This window comes from Camelus dromedarius, chromosome 17 (genome assembly GCF_036321535.1).
Source record: "Camelus dromedarius isolate mCamDro1 chromosome 17, mCamDro1.pat, whole genome shotgun sequence".
NCBI classification, from domain to species: Eukaryota; Metazoa; Chordata; class Mammalia; order Artiodactyla; family Camelidae; genus Camelus; species Camelus dromedarius.
In genome coordinates this window covers 45,113,196-45,132,760 of record NC_087452.1, presented here as the reverse complement: position 1 = coordinate 45,132,760, position 19,565 = coordinate 45,113,196, and the positions used below count along the sequence as shown (strand labels likewise).

The following is a 19,565-nucleotide window of genomic DNA, read 5'->3' as shown; positions in this document are numbered from 1 at the left end:
GCCAGGGGTGGTGGTGATCTCTAATGAGATGTGGGATTAGGGGTGACTTGTTTTCTTAAATAGGCACTTCCCTGAATTAATTTTTCTCTAATGAACAAGTATTGATGAGATAATTAGAGCAACCCTGTCATTTAGGCAGCTGATCTGGCATGGACCCCTTTTCCAACAGGCCCACCTTTCTGAGTTTGAGCCCCAGAGCCCTGCCCCCCAGGTGGAAGGAGTCTGAGTAAGGGCAGGGGTCCTTTTTATCATCCAGAGTCCCCCGGACTGTTCCGTGTTCGCTCCCTGTGGGAACCAGACAGAAGATTTGAGCCCTTGGCTGAAAACAGAGGCCAGGAGCCAGGAGTGGGGCCTGGAGAGGAACAAGCAGGTCTTGGGGGCAGGGCAGCGTGGTGGTGGGGAAGCAGGGATGCGCAGCCTCTCTCCGGGGGCCCAGTCGGCTTCTCAGTCCTGCTGTGTGACTTTGAGCAAGTCACTTAACCTCTCTGTGCCTCATTTTCCTTGTAAAAGGATGATAACAGTATTAACCTCCTAGGACGGTTGTAAGGATGAACTTGATTAAAAATCAAGCACTTAGCCCCTGGTTGGGTGTGGCCTTTGTGGAGCATCAAGTCAGGGAGGGCCAAGGTGACAGAAAGGAAATCCAAGAGACAGGTGGCAGCTGAGGATCCCACCAGACAGTGCCCCCACGACAGTGCATTGTCCAGGTCAAAGTGTCAGGTTGAGAACCCCGGGGTCAGAGGGAGCTGCAGCCAGTAAAAGGAAAGGGCAGATCTATATACCTGCCAAGACGTGTCATATCTACAAGACGTGTCAGAAAGAATGCTTTTTACATCTTATTATGTGATCGTTATAATACAAGAAAAGGGAACAAGTGAATCTGAAAAACGACTGATCCCTTATGGCACGTGGTGTCCATGAGGTGGCACAGGGCCACTTCCTGGTGGTGACCCGTGGGAGCCTCCCCAGGAGGCGGGGCACACCTCCCTGCACCCCAGGGCAGCACTCAGCCAACGCTGGAACATGCCAGACTCTCTGCCTGCTCGCCCAAGGCCAAGCAGTCCTTGATGGGCCCACTTGCATCTCCAAATCCCGTTTCCCATCACTGACTTTTGAACGAGCCTGGCTTCAGCCCCTGAGTTCTTCCAGAAGGGCCTCTTAGGGTTGGTCTGGGGCCTCTTGGTGTTGCCTTTCATCCGTTACTTTCCCTGGCCCTCACTGAAACAGTGTTCCAAGGTCAGACTAGAAACCCTGCGAGCGGGTGGGGTGGGTGACCTGCTGGCACCCGGCCCCGAGCTCTCCAATAGAAAGTGTCCGGTGCCACCTTCAGCCAGACGCAGGCTCGCTCCGCGCCCGGACGTGAGGGGGTCAGGGACAGGTGTGCTGAGGGGCCCTCCCCAGGCGCAGGGGCCCCCGAGGCCCCCAGGGGTCATCTCCTAAGTCCACCTGAGACTTCAGAATTCCGAGTCTTCCTGGAGGGAGACCCACCAGGCCGAGGGGCACCTGGCCGTGCCCTTAGGACCAGCCTGTCTTGGCTCCAGAGTCTTCTCTGGGGACAGCCCTCTGTCTCAGGTGAAGTTCAGTTTGCTTTGTCTCCTGTGAACTGGAAACCCGTGGCCACTTTCACAAAAACCGTTTGTTCTTTCTAGCAAGAACTCTGAGAGAACAGAGTCAGGAAGGACACGGTTTTAGGGAAGGAGGTGGTTTCTAATCAGAGGTGAAGCCAGTGAGACTCAACAGGGCCACGGCGTTCCCGGGGCCTTGCTTTGCGCTGAGGGTTCTCAAAACATTGCTTTCCTTTTGCTGCTTCACAGCTGATGTACAGCAAAGTGATTCAGTTACATACATATATTCCTTTTCAGGTTCTTTTTCTTTGTAGGCCATTACCAGATACTGAATACAGTTCCCTGTGCTCTACAGTAGGACCTTGCTGTTTATCTATTTTATACGTAGTAGTTTGTTACCTACAAATCCTGAACTCCCGATTTATCCCTCCACTCCCCCTCCCCGCCCTCCCCAGTAACTGTGTTTGTTTTCTAGGTCTGTGTGTCTGCTTCTGTTTTGTAAATAAGTTCATTTGTGTCATTGTTTTAGTTTCCGCATATACGTGATTTTCTTTATTTAAATATAGTCGATTTACAGTGTTGTGTTAGTTTCTGGTGTGCAGCAGGGTGACTCAGTTCTGCATGTGTAGGTTCTTTTTCATTAAAGGCCATTACAAGGTATTGAATACAGTTCCCTGTGCTCTACAGTAGGACCTTGTTGTTTATTTTTAATATAGTAGTTAGTAGCAACATTACTTTTAAACTCCTGGTCATTTATGTTAGATACTTTATTTTCAACTAGCAAGACAGTTCATTGTAAAAGAAAAACCTGTATGAGAGGAGCTAGGAAGACATCCTGAGGGACAGGTTCGTCCTTCTGATGGTGAAGTCAGTCTAAACAGAACCGTATCTGTCTTCCAGAAGCCTCCAGCCTTCTTTGCTTCGGTTTCTCTGACCAGAACAGGGAGAAGTCCTGAGAGGGCTGGTGGGGCAGGGGGCGCCCCCACCCCAGGCCTTGTCTCTCATTGTCTTCCCATTGTCTCGTTCCTTTCTGGCTGCCCCCAAATCATTGATCTAGGTAATTCAGGGTCTCGAGCATCTGCGGAGGTTACCGCCTGGAAGAGTTCCTGGAAAGTGTTGAGTCAGTCAACTCTCTCTTTTCTAAGCGCTCTAGCTAAGATGCTGGCTAGCTAAAGAACCACTCCTCGGGCAAAAGGAAGCTTTCAGGAGCGTGTGCAAACACACACCACCCACTGTGTAAATGAGATTGTCCAAAATGGGGCTTTTCTAAAGAGCCACACATGGTGGGCGGCCCCAGGCCCAGTGCTCAAAATCCCGGAAGTCTTACTTCACGGCGGGCTCGAGCAGGGCACTCCGCCCCGGGGCGCGGAGGGGAAGGGCTGCCCAGGCCCCTTCTGTTGGTGGGGAAACTCCCACTTGTCTGTGTCACCACCAGAAAGAGCAGACCCTGTCACAGATGAAGAGTTGTAAAAATTATTCTCATCTTTGCATTAAACGAGGTGCAAAATTACTTCTCTGCCTAGGAATCACACTGCATAATCCTGGGTTATTTGCATTTTAAGGCCGGCCTTGAATAAAAACCCCAGCATGTGGGTGTGAGGGGGTCAGTGCCAGGCCGGGGGACCCCTGGACTTCCCAGGGAGACGAGGCCTGGAAACCGGGCTGGTGAGGCAGCAGAGCTCTGACCGGCACCACACTCCTGAGTGGAGCACAGCCTCCCCTGGAGCTTGAAAACAGCCTCAAGGTGTGAATCGTTATATATATTACTGTGGCCGGCTGGAGAGGAACCGAAAAAATGGAAATACTCACGTTGCTCATTAGTAAAGGGAAACATGCAAATGTCGAGGGTCCCTCTGTCAGAGCCGCACTCCTGCTCTGATCTGTGGAGCAAAACACTGCACCTCGGCAGGCTTCAAGCTCAGAGTCCTCTCGCTGCTGTACCTGTTACCGAGGACCTTGGTGGAACGCGGGCAATGAGGGGCTTGAGGAAACAGAGCTTCAAAAAAAAAAAAAAATTTAACAGTTAAATCTCTTTTTTAAAATTAAGTTTGCAGGGGAGGTAGTTAGGTTTATTTATTTTAATGGAGGTGCTGGGGATCGAACCCAGGACCTCATGCACGCTGAGCATGCACTCCACCACTGAGCTGTACCCTCCCCTAATCTCTTTTTTTTAATTGAAGTAGAGTTGATTTTACAATGCTGTGTTAGTTTCAGGTGGCAGTAAAGTGACTCAGTTATACATATATATATTCTTATATGTTTTTTCAGATTCTTTTCCATTATAGGCTATTACCAAGATGTTGAAGAGAGTTCCCTAGGCTATATAGTTGGATCTTGTTGTTTATCTATTTTATACATAGTAGTGTGTATCTGTTAATCTCAGACTCCTAATTTCTCCCTCCTTTCCCCTTTAGTCACCATAATGTTTCTATGTCTGTGATTCTATAGGAAATAGAGCACTTTTAGCACTGGCCACTTGAACCAGCATTAGATCCGTTTTGGGATGTGACCCTTGTTGTAGACTCACATTCTCTGTAGTAAGGTTTCTTGGCTGCAGCCCAGCAGTTTGAGGGCCACACGGGAGGCCAGACAGTCCTTTGTTACCGGAGCTGTCTTGTGCGCTGTCAGCCTCCCCCTGCAGCTGGGATGACCAGGAATGCCAAGTGTCCTGTAGGACACAAAATCAACACACCCCCCTCGGAGAATCACCGTTCTGTAGGGAAGAGGCAGTGTACAGTATCTGACCTTTGTCCTACATTAGTTGTGCTTTTAAAATAGACCCTAAGATTTTACATATGTCTACCACCTGCGTTTACTGGTTTATTCCGTGTAGGGTGAACAAACAAGACTATTCTCATGAGCGGCCTTCACAGACTCAGAATCTTCTCTCCCCTCATCCCATAGGTCTCCTACGTTCTAGTAATTTACCTGACCCGTTCACTCATTAATAGGTCGTTAATTCACTCACTCTGCACGTCCATTCATTCCTGCAGCAGTACACTCAGCAAGCTCCCGCCGCAGCCCAGTGGTGAGCGAGCAGCACCTCGTAACCAGCTGGTAGCACACCCGCCGTCCTCAGCTTGTCTGTGGTGAGTGAGGGTTACTGTCACCTGACGTGGAGGAACACGGTCCCTGGAGTCAGACAGACATAGGTTCAAACCCCACCTCCGCCGCCTACAAGCTGAGTCGCCTTGGGCGAATTATTGAGCCTGTGAGCCTCGGTTTCTCCAAAGGAATGTGGGGGCGATTCCATCGACCGGCCGAGTGCTGGGAAGCCTCGGTGAGATGGTATATATCAGGCATCAGTGAACAGTAACTCACTCTCTGCCAGCGGGTAGGCTGTACACGTGAATCGCCATCTTGTGCGGGTCAAAAACAGTCAAATGTTGGCAGCTCCCTAGAGTTCAGCCTACTCTGCAAGCCTGAGGTCCAGTGTCACACGGACTCTGAGGTCCAGCAGATAAGTGGCGAGGTCCTGCTTGTCATTTCCAGCATTCCTGCCGTGTCTGCATTCACCATGGCGCATTTCCCAAACTTGTCCTGCGGGAAATGGCACTCTGACGGCCTCGAGCCAGCTGGTGAGGAGTGACCTGGGTTGTTGTGGTCCCGCAGTTTCCTGTTGGTGGCTTGGGTCCCTGACGTCTGTGTCTGCGTCCCAGGTCTCGCTGCTGATCGCCTTCATCTGCGTGAGGAGCTCTGTGTGGACCAGCTACAGTGCCTACAGCTACTTTGAAGTGGTCACCGTCTGCAACCTGATAATGATCCTCGCCTTCTACCTGGTCCACCTCTTCCGCCTCTACCGCGCGCTCACCTGCATCAGCTGGCCCCTGTCGGTAAGGAGTCAGGTGCCAGCTGGGCCCCCGCGACCCTGCCCGCCCCCCTTTCACCATCCTCCGCTGCTTCAGCTCTGCGCTTCCCACCCTGCAGCGGACGTCCCGCTGGTTTCTAAAACTCACCTTCCAGCCTCTGTGCCTCTCACCCTGGTCTTACTGTCTCCTGCGTTAGAAAGTGGGCTGCGTGTGCGTGAGCTGGAGGAGGAGCGTGGAAGGGAGATGCGGGCGGTGGTCTACGCGGTTGTCCGCTAAGTAGACTGGGGGAGTCTGAGGAAAGATTTCAGAAGCTGCCAGAGCTTTTTCTTCCTACTATTTAAAAAAAGTTTTATGGGTATATAGTTCACGTGTCGTACAAGTACCCGTCTGAAGTGCCCAATTCGATGGATTCTAGTATAGTCCTGAGTTGTGCAACCCCCACCTCGGTCATTTGTAGAACCTTTTCGTCACCTCAAAGAGAAACCCTGTACCTGTTAACCTCCTGCGCCTCACCGCCTCCAGCCCCCAGCAACTACTGATCTACCTTGTCTTCATAACTTCTCTTACTCTGCATATTCCGTGTAATTTCATGTGAATGGAATCTTACGTGCGGTCTTCTGTGACTAGCTTCTTTCACTTGGTGGAGTGTTGCCATGGTTTATCTGTGTTGTAGGTGTGTATCAGCTCACTTCTTTTTGCACTTAAGTAATATTCCAGTGAAAGGACACCCCACATTGTGCTCACTCATCCATCACTGATGGACCTTTGGGCTGTTGCCACCTTTTGACTATTACGAATCATGCTGCCATAAACATTCACGTACAAGTTCCTGGTAACCTTTTTGCTTTAAAATCTGTTTTGTCTGGTACTGGTTTAACCACTCTCTTTTGGTTGTTGTTTGAATGACTTATCTTTTCCATCTCTACTTTCAATCTATTTGAATCTTTGAATGTGTGTCGTGCATACAGTCTGACCTCTTTTTCTCTTTTTAATTGAAGTTTAGTCTGTTTACAATGTTGTTAATTTCTGGTGTACAGCATAGTGATTCAGTTGTGTGTGTATATATATATATATATATATATATATATATATATATATTCCTTTTCATATTCTTTTTCATTATAGGCCATTACAAGGTACTCAATATAGTTCTGTGTGCTCCACAGTAGGTCCTTTTTGCTTATTATATATATAGTAGTTAGTATCTGCTAATCTTAAACTCCCAATTTATCCCTCCACTCTCCCCAACCTTTGCCTTTTACATCGCCTGACAGCTTTGCTTCTTGATTGGATTGGGTTCTTTAATCATTCACATTTAACGTTATTACTCACTATATTATTTTGAGAGAAGTTTCTTTGGTGTTCCTGAGTCACAAGGCCCCTTTCAAAGTTATGGGACCTTTCTCCTTCTTTTGAGAACCAGCCCCTCTGGGCCCCTCTGATGCTGGTAATGAACAAGCAGAGGAGAAACGCTGGGGAGGGGAGCGGGGCGGCAGGGGGCGGTGAGTGGGGGCAGGCTAGGCGCACACACGTCCTGGCCCAGCACTGTTGGGCGTCTTCCATTCAGGACTCTCTCCTGTCAGTCATCCCCACCCCGTGGCACACTCCTCTTTCCTCGTGGGTGATAATCTTGGAGGCAGGGAACGTCCAGTTACTACTCAGCTCTTCAGTCAAAATCTCTGGTCTGCCTGGTGCTAGTCCTTTCTGGCCACTAAGGGGGAAACCAGGATCTTTGATTTTGCACAGCTCTAGGAGGAGCTGCAGCTTGAAGTTGGATGCTTTCCCCAAATTTCACAGCTGCCTGTCCTGATGGGCAGAACCTCAGGAAGGAATAACCTCTCAATTCTCATCAAAGACAACAGAAAATGAGCATGGTCGAAGCCCTGAGCCCCGGCTCTCCTCCGATCTGGTGTTGAACAGGGAGGAAGGAGGCGGTGAAGCCCTGTCTCGCTGCTGCGTGACACAGGCCCCGCTCATCCTGGCAGCAGATCCCAGTTTATGGTGGAGTGAGAATGGGCGGAAGGGGACGCCCGGTGGACCACAGGGAGGCAAAGGCCGAGCGGGCCCTTCCTGCAGAGGCCTCTGCAGTTTGGCCTGAGGGCACAGTGGCCCTAGGAGAGAAGAGACAGAGGGAGGAACGAGAACTCTGGCTCACAGAACAAGCAGACCCTCCAGGCAGCCACTGAAGCCAGGACATTGCTAACCCAGAACTTTCTGGGAAGCAGGAGTGAAGGCACACATCTCCATAAGGGGCTTTGCTTCTCAGAGCTGGAGCCCCCTTTAAACTCTGCAGCCTGGGCGTTGTGAGCAGCTTGTTTGGTTTTTAGTAGCTCTGGCCGGAGGTCAAGGTGCCACCGGCAGGCTGACCTCAGGAGTCGGGCAGTGCTTAGTGGGTCTCTCCTCCCTCGAGAAGCATCCTTTGTCTCTGTCGCCTCTCTTCCTGCCTTTCCCTCTCCTCTCTCGCTTGGCCTCACCCGGGCCAGCCCTCCTCCCTTGTCTGAGCTTCGCCGCTCATTGGGTGCTCCAGGGAGAAGAGGAAATGCCCCTCCCCTCCGTTCATCTCTCCTGATGCCTGGCTGCCCCTGGGAGCCAGGAGTGGAGCTTCCTACCCACTGCTCTGCTTTGTTTTGCCCCCAGGAACTCCTGCACTATTTAATTGGTACCCTGCTCCTCCTCATCGCGTCCATCGTGGCGGCCTCCAGAAGTTACAGCCATAGCGGACTGGTGGCTGGAGCGGTGAGGACACTCCCGGGGAGGCTTCAGGAGCGAATTCTTGTTCCCAGTGCTCATTTTCTCCTCATGGGGCAGCAAAGGGCTTGTTCTCCAGGGTCTGTCTTTCTCAGAATCAGTACCCACCTTGATCGACCAGCAGCAGTTTCCAAAGAGCCTTGAACCGAGGGTGTCAGCAGGTGGGTCAGCAGGGCTGTTGGTAAACTAAAATGGCCCCGCGGTCCAGGCCTCTCTCACGGCCACTGCTAAAATCGAGGGGCAGGTAGGTTTGAATGGCTGCCTCAGCCCTGCGCAGAGAAAGGTTCTGAGGCCGCTTCTGGGCCCATGGGAGCAGCGCTGTCCTCAGCTTGTGGTACCTGCCGTGAGTCCCAACTGTGCCCTTGCTGACTTTTAACTGTATCGAGGCCAGGAAATGACACTTCTGTACCTCTTGGAGGTGAAAACTGATTCATCTGCTAGCCCGGAGAGAAGCAGCATGAAAGTGCACGAAAACACAGTGCTGTGGGGGCGCCCTCTGCTTACCGCGCAAGCGCTCGCAGATACACAGAAGCATCTGTACGTTATTTTTTAGATTTGTAGGTTCCTGTCATGCGATTTCTGATTTAGCTAATTGTGTTTGCAGTTTGGTAGCCTGTGGGCCAGAACTGATTTGCCTCACTGATGAGCAGGCAAAATTTTAAAAATGAGTTTTAAGAAATGGTCTCTTTGTGAGTCACTCCTGACCACATGGTACCAAAATTCTCTTGACTTTGGGCTGAGAGTGGGTTAGTGCATGGAGGGGGGCAGTGTGGAGGGGCAGCCTAACCTCTGGCCACTCATGCCCCTTAACGGCCTCCCCCCAGCCCCCGTCCCATCCCACCCTGGGCAGTCACCGGGAGGAGGGATGCTTGGCACCTGTAGGGTACCATGCGCCCCCTGCAGGCCGGCTCCGGGAAGTGGAGAGAGGTTTCAGGACCGCGTGGGGAGATTCCCAGTGGCCTTTATGATTCACATTGCACGTAATGGTGTTAGCCCTGGAATGCCAGCAAATCTCGTTTGTCACACAGCATCTCTGTGTCCTGGACCAAGTCTGGGCTGGGGGAGCCAGAGGGAATAGAAAGAGAAGCCCCTGGCTCATGATAAAGTGCCGACCTAGCTTAGGAGTCGAGGCCAAGGCACATGAAGCAGTGAACCACCAGGGCACTGGCGTCCCAGACAGCGCTGTGCAGCCCTGTGATAAACTGCTCAGCCATGCAGCGCAGACAGCTGGACCCCGGGATGGCCTACAATGTGCTGACTGTGCAGGACAGACAATGAGAGGCTGGGACGGGCTCTAACTAGCTGATTACGTGGTGCAGACAATTGGTGCAGTAGGAGCCAAGGCAGTGGCCAAGGCGGAGCTGCATGTGAAAACCCCACAGCCAGGCTTGAGAAGAAAACCAACCTTGGAAAATCCTGCCTTGTCCTGGCTGCTCCCGGTCTGCCGGACAGGGAGGGGCTCCTGGCTGTGCACCTGGCGAGTCTGACAACACGTGGGCAGCACGGAGTGGAGGTGGACTCAGACTCCGGAGTCACCCTCGCTGGCGCTGTGGCCTCAGGCTATGCAGCTGACCTCCTGTCCCTCATTTCTTCTGCTGTAAAAGGGGAGGGGGGCTCACAGCGCCCACCCGGCAGAGCTGTGAGGGTGAACGGGAGGGCAGCTTAGAACACTGCCTGGTGCGGACACGGTCAGGCCTCAGGACCTCGCAGCAGCTGTGGCTGCTAATGACGCGTCAGGAAAGGCTGCCGAGGTCCCGGTGAGACACCAGAGTCCATGTCTGCTGCTCATCATTTGATGAGCCTCCCGGGAGGCCCTCTTTCTCGCCTACAGAGGATGAGGCTGCGCTGGACTCGGTCCTCACAGCCTAGAGAGGAAAGGCGTGCCGCCTGAGCTCGCTCAGTCCAGTATTACCCAACTAGGTGCAAACCTAATACCCGCTCCCGAGGCCCAGCTCCTGGCTCTGATACAGCTGTGCAGCCCTTGTGGATGAAGTGCAGACAGGGCAGCCACGCCAAGGGAATGTTAAAATGTTAAGACCCCAAAAATAAAATGTACAGTTCCTCCTTTTTCTTTCCTGTTTGCCCAGGATAAAGTCCAGGGCCTTGGCCCCAGCTCAGTAGTAAACTTAAACTCTAGAGAAGAGCCCCAGGGGGCCTGGCTGTGTCCCAGCTGGGGCCGGGGTGGGCCTCACCTGTGCACCTGAGCCAGGACAGGTGACCGGCTCAGATGAGGCCCCGGTCGGTGCAGGAACGGGCACAGACAGGGGCAGCGGGAAGGGCTGCCCGAGTGGCTGGCCTGGGCACCTCCTCTCCCCTCTCTCCATGCAGATCTTCGGGTTCCTGGCCACCTTCCTCTGTCTGGCGAGCGTGTGGCTGTCCTACAAGATTTCCTGTGTGACCCAGTCCACCGGTGAGTTGTGGTCTGACACATGACCTGTGAATGCTCCCTCTGCTCGGGAACAGGAGGGCAGGCTCCGGAGCTCAGCAGTGGGGACCGCCCTGCTGCAGGGGCCAGAACCCAGGCACCTCCACTCCAGGCCCGTGTCCACCGTGCCCACCACACCCGAGCATCTCGGTCTCTGTCAGTGAAGCGTTTCCTTTAAGCAAGCTTCCCAATGACAAGAATAAAATGCAGTGCATTTAGAAAATGGAAATAAGAAAAAAAATCATTTTTTAGTAAAAACCATTATCACACTACCCAGAAATAGCACCTACTTTGGTGTCTGTCCCTCTAATATATACAGAGAGAGAGAGAGAGAGAGAGTTTTTTTTTTTTTTTTAAAAAGTTATTTAATGGAGGTACTGGCGATTGAACCGAGGACCTCATGCATGCTAGGCAGGCGCTCTACCACTGAGCTACACCCTCCCCCCAAGATGTGGCCTTTATGAAAGGATCTGACTTCGTGTATTTATAACCTTCTCTCTGGTTCCTACCTAAACCCCCACCAGTCACTTTCATTACTTGAGGGCATCCTTCATGGCTCTGTGCTGTTGCACTGACTCCTTTGCATGTTGGTGCCATTTACCTAACTTGACTCCTATTTGGGGGCATTATGTTTGTTTTTTTGATTTAAAAAAAAAAATTCTTCCCGGGAGGAGGGTGTAGCTCAGTGGTAGAGCATGTGCTTAGCATGCACAAGGTCCTGGGTTCAATCCTCAGTACCGCCATTAAAATAAATAGGTAAACCTAACTACCTCCCCTCCAAAAAAACCAAAACATTCTTCCCTACTCAATAGTGCTGTAGTGAACATCCTTCTAAATATACCGCTATACTGCACTAGTAATTTTTTTTTTAATCTTTAGAGTATTCCTAGAAATAGAATTGCTGAAAGTCAAACCAGCTATTTTGGTTCATTAACCTCTTTCTTTGATCCAGCCCTTCCTTTCTTCATTTTTGTTTTTTAAAAACAACATTAAAAATATCAAATTATATACATTACATTGTTTGAGCTGCCACAGCAGAGCTTCAATCTCCTAATAGTCTCACTGGCCAAAAGCAAACAACTCTGGGTGAAAGGAGCGTCACAGAGGACCACGGGTTGTCGGGTTCCACTCCAGGAAACTTCCAAAATAGACAAATCCACAGCGACAGAGTAGTTAAGTAGTTGCCTAGGGCTGAGAGGAGGCGGCGGCTGGCTGCTGATGGGTCAAGGGGGCTTCTTTGTGAAGTGATGAAAATGCTCTAAAATTGTGGTGAAGGTTACACAATTCTGTGACTATAGTGAAAACCATGGGACTGTACGCTTTCAGTGGGTGAACTGTATGGTCTGTGAATTGTATCTCTGTAAAGCCATTTAAGGAAAAAAAATGAATGATGAAAAATGAATGTGGAGGAAAGTTAGTAATGTCTAAAGGCGACAGATCTCTAAATGCTGGTGTAAATATATTAAAATTAGGGAGGAAGAGCCAAAAGAATCAGCTGAAGGGGTTAAAGTACCTCTGAGGAGCAAGCCTGGGTGGGGGAGGAATCCCCTAGGCACTGTTTCATTTATCATTTTTTTTAGGAATGTACTTAAAAGCACTAGACAGTCCCTGCGCGGGTTGAGGCGAGGCGGGCGCAGTTGCGGGCAGCCCTCCTGACTCTGCCCTTCCCTCCCCAGATGCTGCCGTCTGAGGACCCCACAGCCTCCCGGCGCTGCAGGAGGCCCCGCCGACAGGAGGGGCAGTAGAGTCCCCGGTCACGCTGTCCCTGCGCCCGAGTCCAGCCCAGGGTGGTGGGCGCAGGAGGGGCCCATCCTCCAACTCCTAAGCTGGTCCAGCCTCTCTCTCCAGCCCTCCTCAGGTCCTCGGACACGACTCCTCCCCATCTGGGAAAGAAGAGCAGTCTCCAGGGAAATCAGGGTTCTCCCTCCTGCTTTCACTTTCAGACCGGCCTCAGGAACTTGTGACCACTTAAAATGGAGCGTTTTCCAAATCCTCCCATGTCAACTTTCCCAGCCCTCAAGGGGAGGGAAGCTGCCTTAAGTCTCTAAAAACACAACCATCTCCTAATGTAGCTAGCTCGGACATCTGGTCTTGACTGATACCCTCTCTTTTAAAGTGAGGCCCTAGGAAGCAGCCTGTCCCCAACAGGAGATCACACGAATCCTTTCCTGTTACCATTATGTATGTGTAGCTGTGTTTTTTAATAAAATGACTTGGCGAATTGCAGAAGGATTTGTTACTAAACTAGAAGACGGCTGAAAAACCAGAGTGAAGTTGAAGGAGCCCACGGAACCCATGGGGAAGTGTTCAGTGCTGTCTGCACTCGTGTGCCCTCCTGGAGGTGAGAAGAATAAAGGATGCAGAAGGTACTGGCCTCTCAAGATTTGGGTATTTTCAGAGTAAACTGATATTAAAGGTGGTAGCTGGCACTGTCCACACAAGACTCAAAAGCAACACATGCAGCCTTAAAAAGAGAAGTTCTGACACATGCCACCATCAGGGATGTTAAGTGAAATGACCCAGATACAAAAGGACGAGTATGAGTGCCATGAGGTACCTGGAGTGATCAACCTGCAGAGACAGGGCAGAATGAGGGGTGCCAGGGTCTGGAGGGGGTTGGTGTTTACGGGGTAGTTTCCACTGGGGAAAATGAAGATGTTCTGGAGGTGGACAGTGGTGATGGTTGCACAATATAAATGTAACTAATGCCACCCCACTATATACCTAAAAATTGTTAAAATGGTAAATTTTGTTACCTATATTTTGCTACACTTTAAAAAAGAAAAAAAGCAATGTAAATCCTACTGTCTAGGCCCTAAGCAGCTGAAACAGGAAGACAGAGGCCCAGTTACACCCACCCTGCAGCAGGCACAGCCCCGCAGAGGCCAGTGCGTGTTCCCACAGCGAAGCATCCTGGTGCTAGAGCACACAGGCTGTGGGAAGTGTGTCTCCTCTAAACCAGGCCGTCACTGGGGCTGTTCAACCAGGGCAGTGCTGTGTAAGCCAAACTCCCCACCACCCCAGCTCCCCGCACAGGGTGATGACCCGCCAAGCACCAGGCAGGACGAAGCCAAGATGTGAGAGGAGGGAAGACTGAACCCCTGGGGGGAAGACGGGAGTCAGGGCACAAGAGAGGAGCCCGCAGCGGGTCTGCCCACAGCATCCCCCACGAGCAGGCAGCTCCTGGCCAGCAGAGCCTCGGGGAGGAGGGTGGTGCTTTCCCTCGGGCAGGCCTCTGCACAGATGTTTCCTCACCACCCACAAGAAAAACTGCTGCTCCGAGAGGCTCTCTAACACAGCCTCGGTGTGGTTCTCTCTGCAGTGGGGTGGCAGCCAGCAGTAAGAGCACTGCCGCTTCCTCTGAGGGCCCACAAGGAAGCACATCTATCCTGAAGGACGGGCCGTGGAGCAGGGCAACCAGGGAGAAAACTGACAGCAAGTGTGGTTCTGGGGTTTGAGAACAGGGGCCCTGGCCTGTGACGACCACCACCCCAACCAGGGCCTCTGGGCAGGCAGGACATGGCAAGAGCTGGCCTGTGCCAGCTGGTTTCCTCCACAGGTGGCTGGCCCTGGTGTCTGCAGACAGGCCCCGAGAAGGAAACAAGTGTGCTCCTGAGGGAGGCCTCTCTTCCAGCCCTCAGCCTGGACCTCCAGCCACGATGCTGAAGTGACCCAGAGCTGGCCCCCTGCCTCTGTTACCACCTCCCAGGCCTCTTTCCTGGCAGAAAAAGCTAACTCCTGTTGCTGTGGAAACAGCCTCCTCAGCCCCACATCTTCCCTACCAGGGGGTGGTTTCTGAACTCTCACAGGTGCTTCAAGGGGCTCACATGTTGATTTTATGTGCAAAATACATTTGAACACCTAAAAATGCACACTGTTTTGTTATCAGGGGCAAAAGCTGATAGTAGACACCCCTGGGCCAGCCTCGTGCAGCCCTCAGGGAAGGCTGGCCTTGCCCCTCAGCTGGTCCAAGAAGATCCTAGGAGAACTTTCCGTGACCTGGGTGAGCCAGGCTTCTCCATCTCCCACAGCCAAGACCAAGCAGCGGAATTAATGGAAGATGCAGCTACAGCCCCAAGGAGCTTCTTCCTCCAAATCGTGTGCATTTCAAATGAAACCCATTACTCTTAGAGACTGACTCAGAATAAGTAAATGTTATAAATGTAAATTAATAACTTACATTAATACCGCATTTCCTGTTTCAGATAATGGAATTTCATGTGTAATTTAGATTGAAAAAAAGGGGGATTTCACCACTTAAAAAAAAAGATTAGGTGCCCCCTGAGATGAAGGGAGCTGCCAGGCTGCCCACTGGGCACCAAACAGATGGAAAGGGTGACCTGCCCAGGATGAAGGAGGTGGGACAGCCAGAGGGACTTCCTTAGGAAGACCTCGGTGAGCATACCTGGTGCCTCCAGACCTTATAAGGAGACTGGAGTGCCTGGTGGCCTGTTGGGGATTATTTTTTTAAAAAACCAAACCAACCATGATTAACTCTATATAGAGTTGTGCAAAATGGGGAATGAAATGCTATGGCATTAAATGCTCCGCTTGGCTCAGTTCTGAATAGTGGTAAGGGTCTCAGTAATGGGCATGCTGACTAGTGATATGCACAAAACTAAACAACAAAGAAAAACCCTCATTCCCCAGGCAGGGGGTGCACGCGGAGGGGCAGTGCTCTCCCCACAACCTTACTTGCCGTCGGTTTTCTCCCTGGTCCCCAGCTCTGTCCTTCAGGATAATGCGCTTCCTCGCAGGTCCTCAGGGGAAGGGGCAGTGCTGTTATTGCTGCCCGCTGCCCCACTGTAGAGAGAGCCACATCGAGGCTGTGCCCAGCGCCTCTCCGAGCAGCAGTCTTTCCTGCGGATGGTGAGGAAACATCTGCTCGGTGGTGTCGCCAGAAGCCTGAAGGGACGGAGAGGAGTGGGAATCTGGATTTTTAGGCCAAACAAAGCTGTGTGGGGCTAGCTGCAGCCCTTGGGCCCTGGGTTTGCAACCCCGCTGGGCGGTGGTTCTCAGGCAGGCGCAGGAAGTCAGCTGCTTCCTCCTGATGGCCCGGGCGGGGCCCTCCTTGGGGAGCCAGGCCTCCAGCCCCAGCCGCGCTGCGGGGCGCCGCCACTTCTCCCTGCGGACTCGCCTTTCCTTCTGGGGAAACACGCGCCCGCAGCGCCACCTGCTGGTGGCGGCGGGGAGAGCCCCGCTGGGCCGAGTCCAGGGTTGGAGATCAGAAGCACCCCTGACACTTTTTATTTGGACCTCAGGCGCTCAGATTAATCATAATCCTCATCTCCGTGTTGGGAAAACTGGACAACCGCATGTAAATCAATGAAGTAAGAACACTCCTTCACACCATACACAGAAATAAACTCTAAATGGCTTAAACACTAAATGTAAGACAAAACCCAATAAACCTCCTAGAAGAAAAATAGGCAAAACATTCTCTGACATAAATCTCAGCAATGTTCTCCTAGGGCAGTCTCCCCAGGCAATAGAAATAAAAACAAAAATTAACAAATGGGTCCTAATTAAACTTAAAAGCTTTTGCACAGCAAAGGAAACCACAGGAAAAAATAACAACCTACAGAATGGGATAAAATATTTGCAAATGATACGACTGACAAAGGCTTAATTTCCAGAATATATAAACAGCTCATACAACTTAATGACAAAAACAAACAACCCAATCCAAAAATGAGCAGACCTAAACTAGCAATTCTCCAGTGAAGACATACAAATGGCCAATAAGCACATGAAAAAATGCTCAATGTCACTAATTAACAGAGAAATGCAAATCAAAATGACAATGAGGTATCAACTCACACCACTCAGAATGGCTATCATTCAAAAGTCCACAAACGATAAATGCTGGAGAGGCTGTGGAGAAAAGGGACCCCTCCTACACTGTTGGTGGTAATGTAGTTTGGTATAGCCATTATAGAAAACAGTATGGAAATTCCTCAAAAAATGAAAAATAGACTTACCTTATGATCCAGCAACTCCACTCCTGGGCATATATACGTAGGGAACTCTAATTTGAAAAGATATATGCACCCCAATGTTCATAGCAGCACTATATACAATAGCCAAGACATGGAAGCAACCTAAATGTCCACTGACAGATGACTGGGTAAAGAAGATGTGGTGTATTTATACAATGGAATAGTACTCAGCCATAAGAAAGAATAAAATATGCCATTTGCAGCAACATAGATGGACCTGGAGGTTGTCATTCTAAGTGAAGTAAGCCAGAAAGAGAAAAATACCATATGAAATCACTTATATATGGAATCTTTAAAAATAAATAAATGAACTTACTTACAGAATAGAAACAGACCTACAGACATAGTAAATAATCTTAATCTTATGGTTACCATGGTGAAAGAGGGTAGGAAGGAATAATTTGGGAGTTCGAGATTTGCAAATATTAACTAGTATATATAAAATAGATAAGCAACAAGTTTCTTCTGTACAGCACAAGGAACTATAGTCAATATCATGTAGTAACCTATAATGAAAAAGAATATATGTATGTATATATATGACTGAAACATTATGCTGTACACCAGAAATAGACACAACATTGTAAACTGTGTACACTTCAATTAAAAAAGAAAAATCCTCGGATCATGCTCTGATCCCTGTCCCTGACATTGCCTCCATTTAACCCCACTAACGTGCTTCCCATCCCATCCCATCCCATCCTAGTTCTCCTCTCTTCTGAAATCTCCCATTCACCACACTTTTGTTTTTCTCATTACATAGTTGAACGTGTTGCTCGAGGCACTGCCTAGAAAGCACAAAAAAGGACGGCCATTATTTATAACTAAATGGGAAGGACCCCCCCCCCCGGATGTAATCTTCTCACTATGCTGCTGTAACAGACACCCCTTTTCAGGCAACACTTGGCATCCTCTTGGCCTCCCTTCCTCTTAACCCAGGTGGCGCTGTGGTGCCTACCTTGCTAGGGCTGTGAGCAGTGTCACTACAGGGCAACCGAAGAGCTGGACTGCAGACCTCACCGACAGCTCTTGACTGTCATGCCAGGAGGGCTTTCTTTGTGGACGTCGCCAGGGGACCCACTCAGCTCACCTGTGTGCCTGCCTCATGGGGCGACGCTGGCCAATGGGACACAGGAGTCAGTGGAGATGTATGCCTCTGGACCATCCCCTACAGGGCAGATGGTCCAGAGGCAGGCTTTACACAGCGTCTCCCAAGGACCGTGCCGTGGCACCGCGCAGACGATCACAGAGGTGGCCCACGCAGCAGCACGTTCTTGTACTGGATTTCCTCCTTCGCGAATTCACGGCCACACAGGTGGTTCAGCTGGATACGCAGGGGCCACACTAACAGCCTTACTCAGGGGTGGCCTTGGAGGACAGTAGTGAAGGGAGACGCCCCAAGTGGTCGGAGCTCTGTACCCAGCATCTGCCCATCCAAAGAAAATACACAGCCTCGAGTGAATGGCCAGGGAACGGGAAAGAGAAAGACCTGTAGGCCCCGAGAGGCAGGTGGGCAGAAAGCCACCAAGATTCTCAAATGAACAAGTCATCTGATGAAGAGGTGGCCCACCTCCCAAATAAAAATCCTGGGTAATGAGGCCTCTGAATTCCAGGACAAAGGTCGCCCAGGAAATCCCCACACGGACGCCTGTATTTTATGATGAAGAGTCAGGCAACTGACAGCACTAAAGGGGCAGGCAGAGCAGACCAGCAGGGCTCTGAGGGGTACAGAACAGCAGACACAGAAACCTAGAGCCATTCCACAGCTCCTGCGGGGCAAAGACCTAGGTCTGCGCTGATTTCCACTCAGATGGATAAACTTACAGCAGAGTGACACAGAGGGACACGGATCAGGTGTGAGACTGGGTCTCCGAATTCACTCCCACCCAGGAGGAGGCCCTAAACACTCAAACTTACTAGGTACCGGCTGCAGATCTGTGGGTTGCTTGGTCTTGGCCTGGACTGTGCTTGGGGTTTCTTCTGCTCCCGGGACACACTGGCTGCATCTGCTGTTGGCGGCTCATGTCAGTCAGTCAGATACAGCATTGAGGGTAAAGCTTGCCAAACCTAACAATGGAAACAGCGCCTCTTCCTGGGTGAAGAAAAGGTATACAGTCTTCTCACCCGAGGTTTTGTACGACTGCGGGGGGTGTGGGGGGAGGTTTCTTGGGAGATTCCAAGCTTCCTTAAAGTTGCACCTCGGTCAGGCCGATGGAAGCTGGAAGCTTTCCTGTGGGCCCTGGATATTTGAACAGGAAGGTGGCCACGTTCGTTTCCAGTGTCCGACGTCACCGGAGTGGATGGATGTGCTGGCTCTTAATTTGCAGCCCGAGGTATTGCTAATACTTTATTTTTCAGATGGGGGTGGGGGGTGGACGCAATCAGCTTGCCTTCACCCGACGCAGCACACGGTACACTTATCGCCCTGAATTCTCCTGTGAGAGAGCATCAGTGGTGTGGACACACCTGGGACAATGGGACTCAGTGCACAGGCAGGCATGTCCGTGAGGGCTCCACAGAGGGAGCTGCGTTTGCAGCATCACACGCCACCGAAGCGCAGCCGATGACAGACAGATGGGCCCCTGACAAGGACAGACTCCAAGGGGCCTGCCTTCCAGTACCATCTTGGGAGCTGTTATCACAGCTCAGAAAGTTCACAATCAATTAAGGACAAACTTTGTCGTAGTTACCAATTACCAAAAAAGTGGCCCCACACCAAAGCTGGCCGCTTGGTGTATGAGCTACTGGAAACAGTGCACCCCAAGCCTGGGAATCTTCCTACAGCCTCCACCCCAAGTCATCAGCCGTGTGGCCACATTTGAGTGAGAGCCCCAATAACCAGTCATCTTGGAAGCAGCATAGGCAGCAGTGAAAGACGCCATAGCCTTGAGCCTCCATCTCCTTCAGACCTAGAGGAACCACGGAGCGGCTGTGGGTTGACGGGGGCGGGGCTGGGGGTGAGGCTTTGGCAACAATAACTCTTTGGGTTCTTCCCGGCCTCCCAGCCTCCGTCGGAGCT

General features: G+C 51.1%; 1 protein-coding gene and 1 long non-coding RNA gene across 8 annotated transcripts in view; one reads left to right on the top strand and one right to left on the bottom strand.

Annotated features, from left to right (window-relative positions):
* The window catches only part of CMTM7 (CKLF like MARVEL transmembrane domain containing 7), a 44,706-nt gene extending 31,930 nt beyond the window's left edge, over positions 1 to 12,776 (top strand). For 2 of the 4 annotated variants that reach the window (XM_064496807.1, XM_064496806.1), the window contains 2 exons: positions 5,225 to 5,398; positions 8,012 to 10,235. In XM_064496807.1, coding sequence (XP_064352877.1) covers positions 5,225 to 5,398; positions 8,012 to 8,266 — 429 coding nt within the window. In that variant the 3' untranslated portion in view covers positions 8,267 to 10,235. Of the gene's footprint in view, positions 1 to 5,224; positions 5,399 to 8,011; positions 10,236 to 10,450; positions 10,533 to 12,223 lie in introns of those variants that run through there. The other 2 variants (XR_010384962.1, XM_031469824.2) reach the window with 2 other exon arrangements.
* LOC135323364 (uncharacterized) lies at positions 2,248 to 17,620 on the bottom strand. Of its 4 annotated transcripts, none has more exons than XR_010384966.1 (3): positions 17,505 to 17,620; positions 4,534 to 5,707; positions 2,248 to 3,561 (listed from the first exon to the last, which is right to left on the bottom strand). It is a non-coding gene; the product is annotated as an uncharacterized LOC135323364 (long non-coding RNA). The 4 variants fall into 4 exon arrangements; XR_010384964.1 differs by lacking the exon at positions 17,505 to 17,620 and adding an exon at positions 11,564 to 12,224 and having other exon boundaries at positions 4,534 to 10,730; XR_010384963.1 differs by lacking the exon at positions 17,505 to 17,620 and having other exon boundaries at positions 2,248 to 3,012; positions 3,375 to 3,561; positions 4,534 to 5,226.
* Positions 17,621 to 19,565: the final 1,945 nt, after the last annotated feature.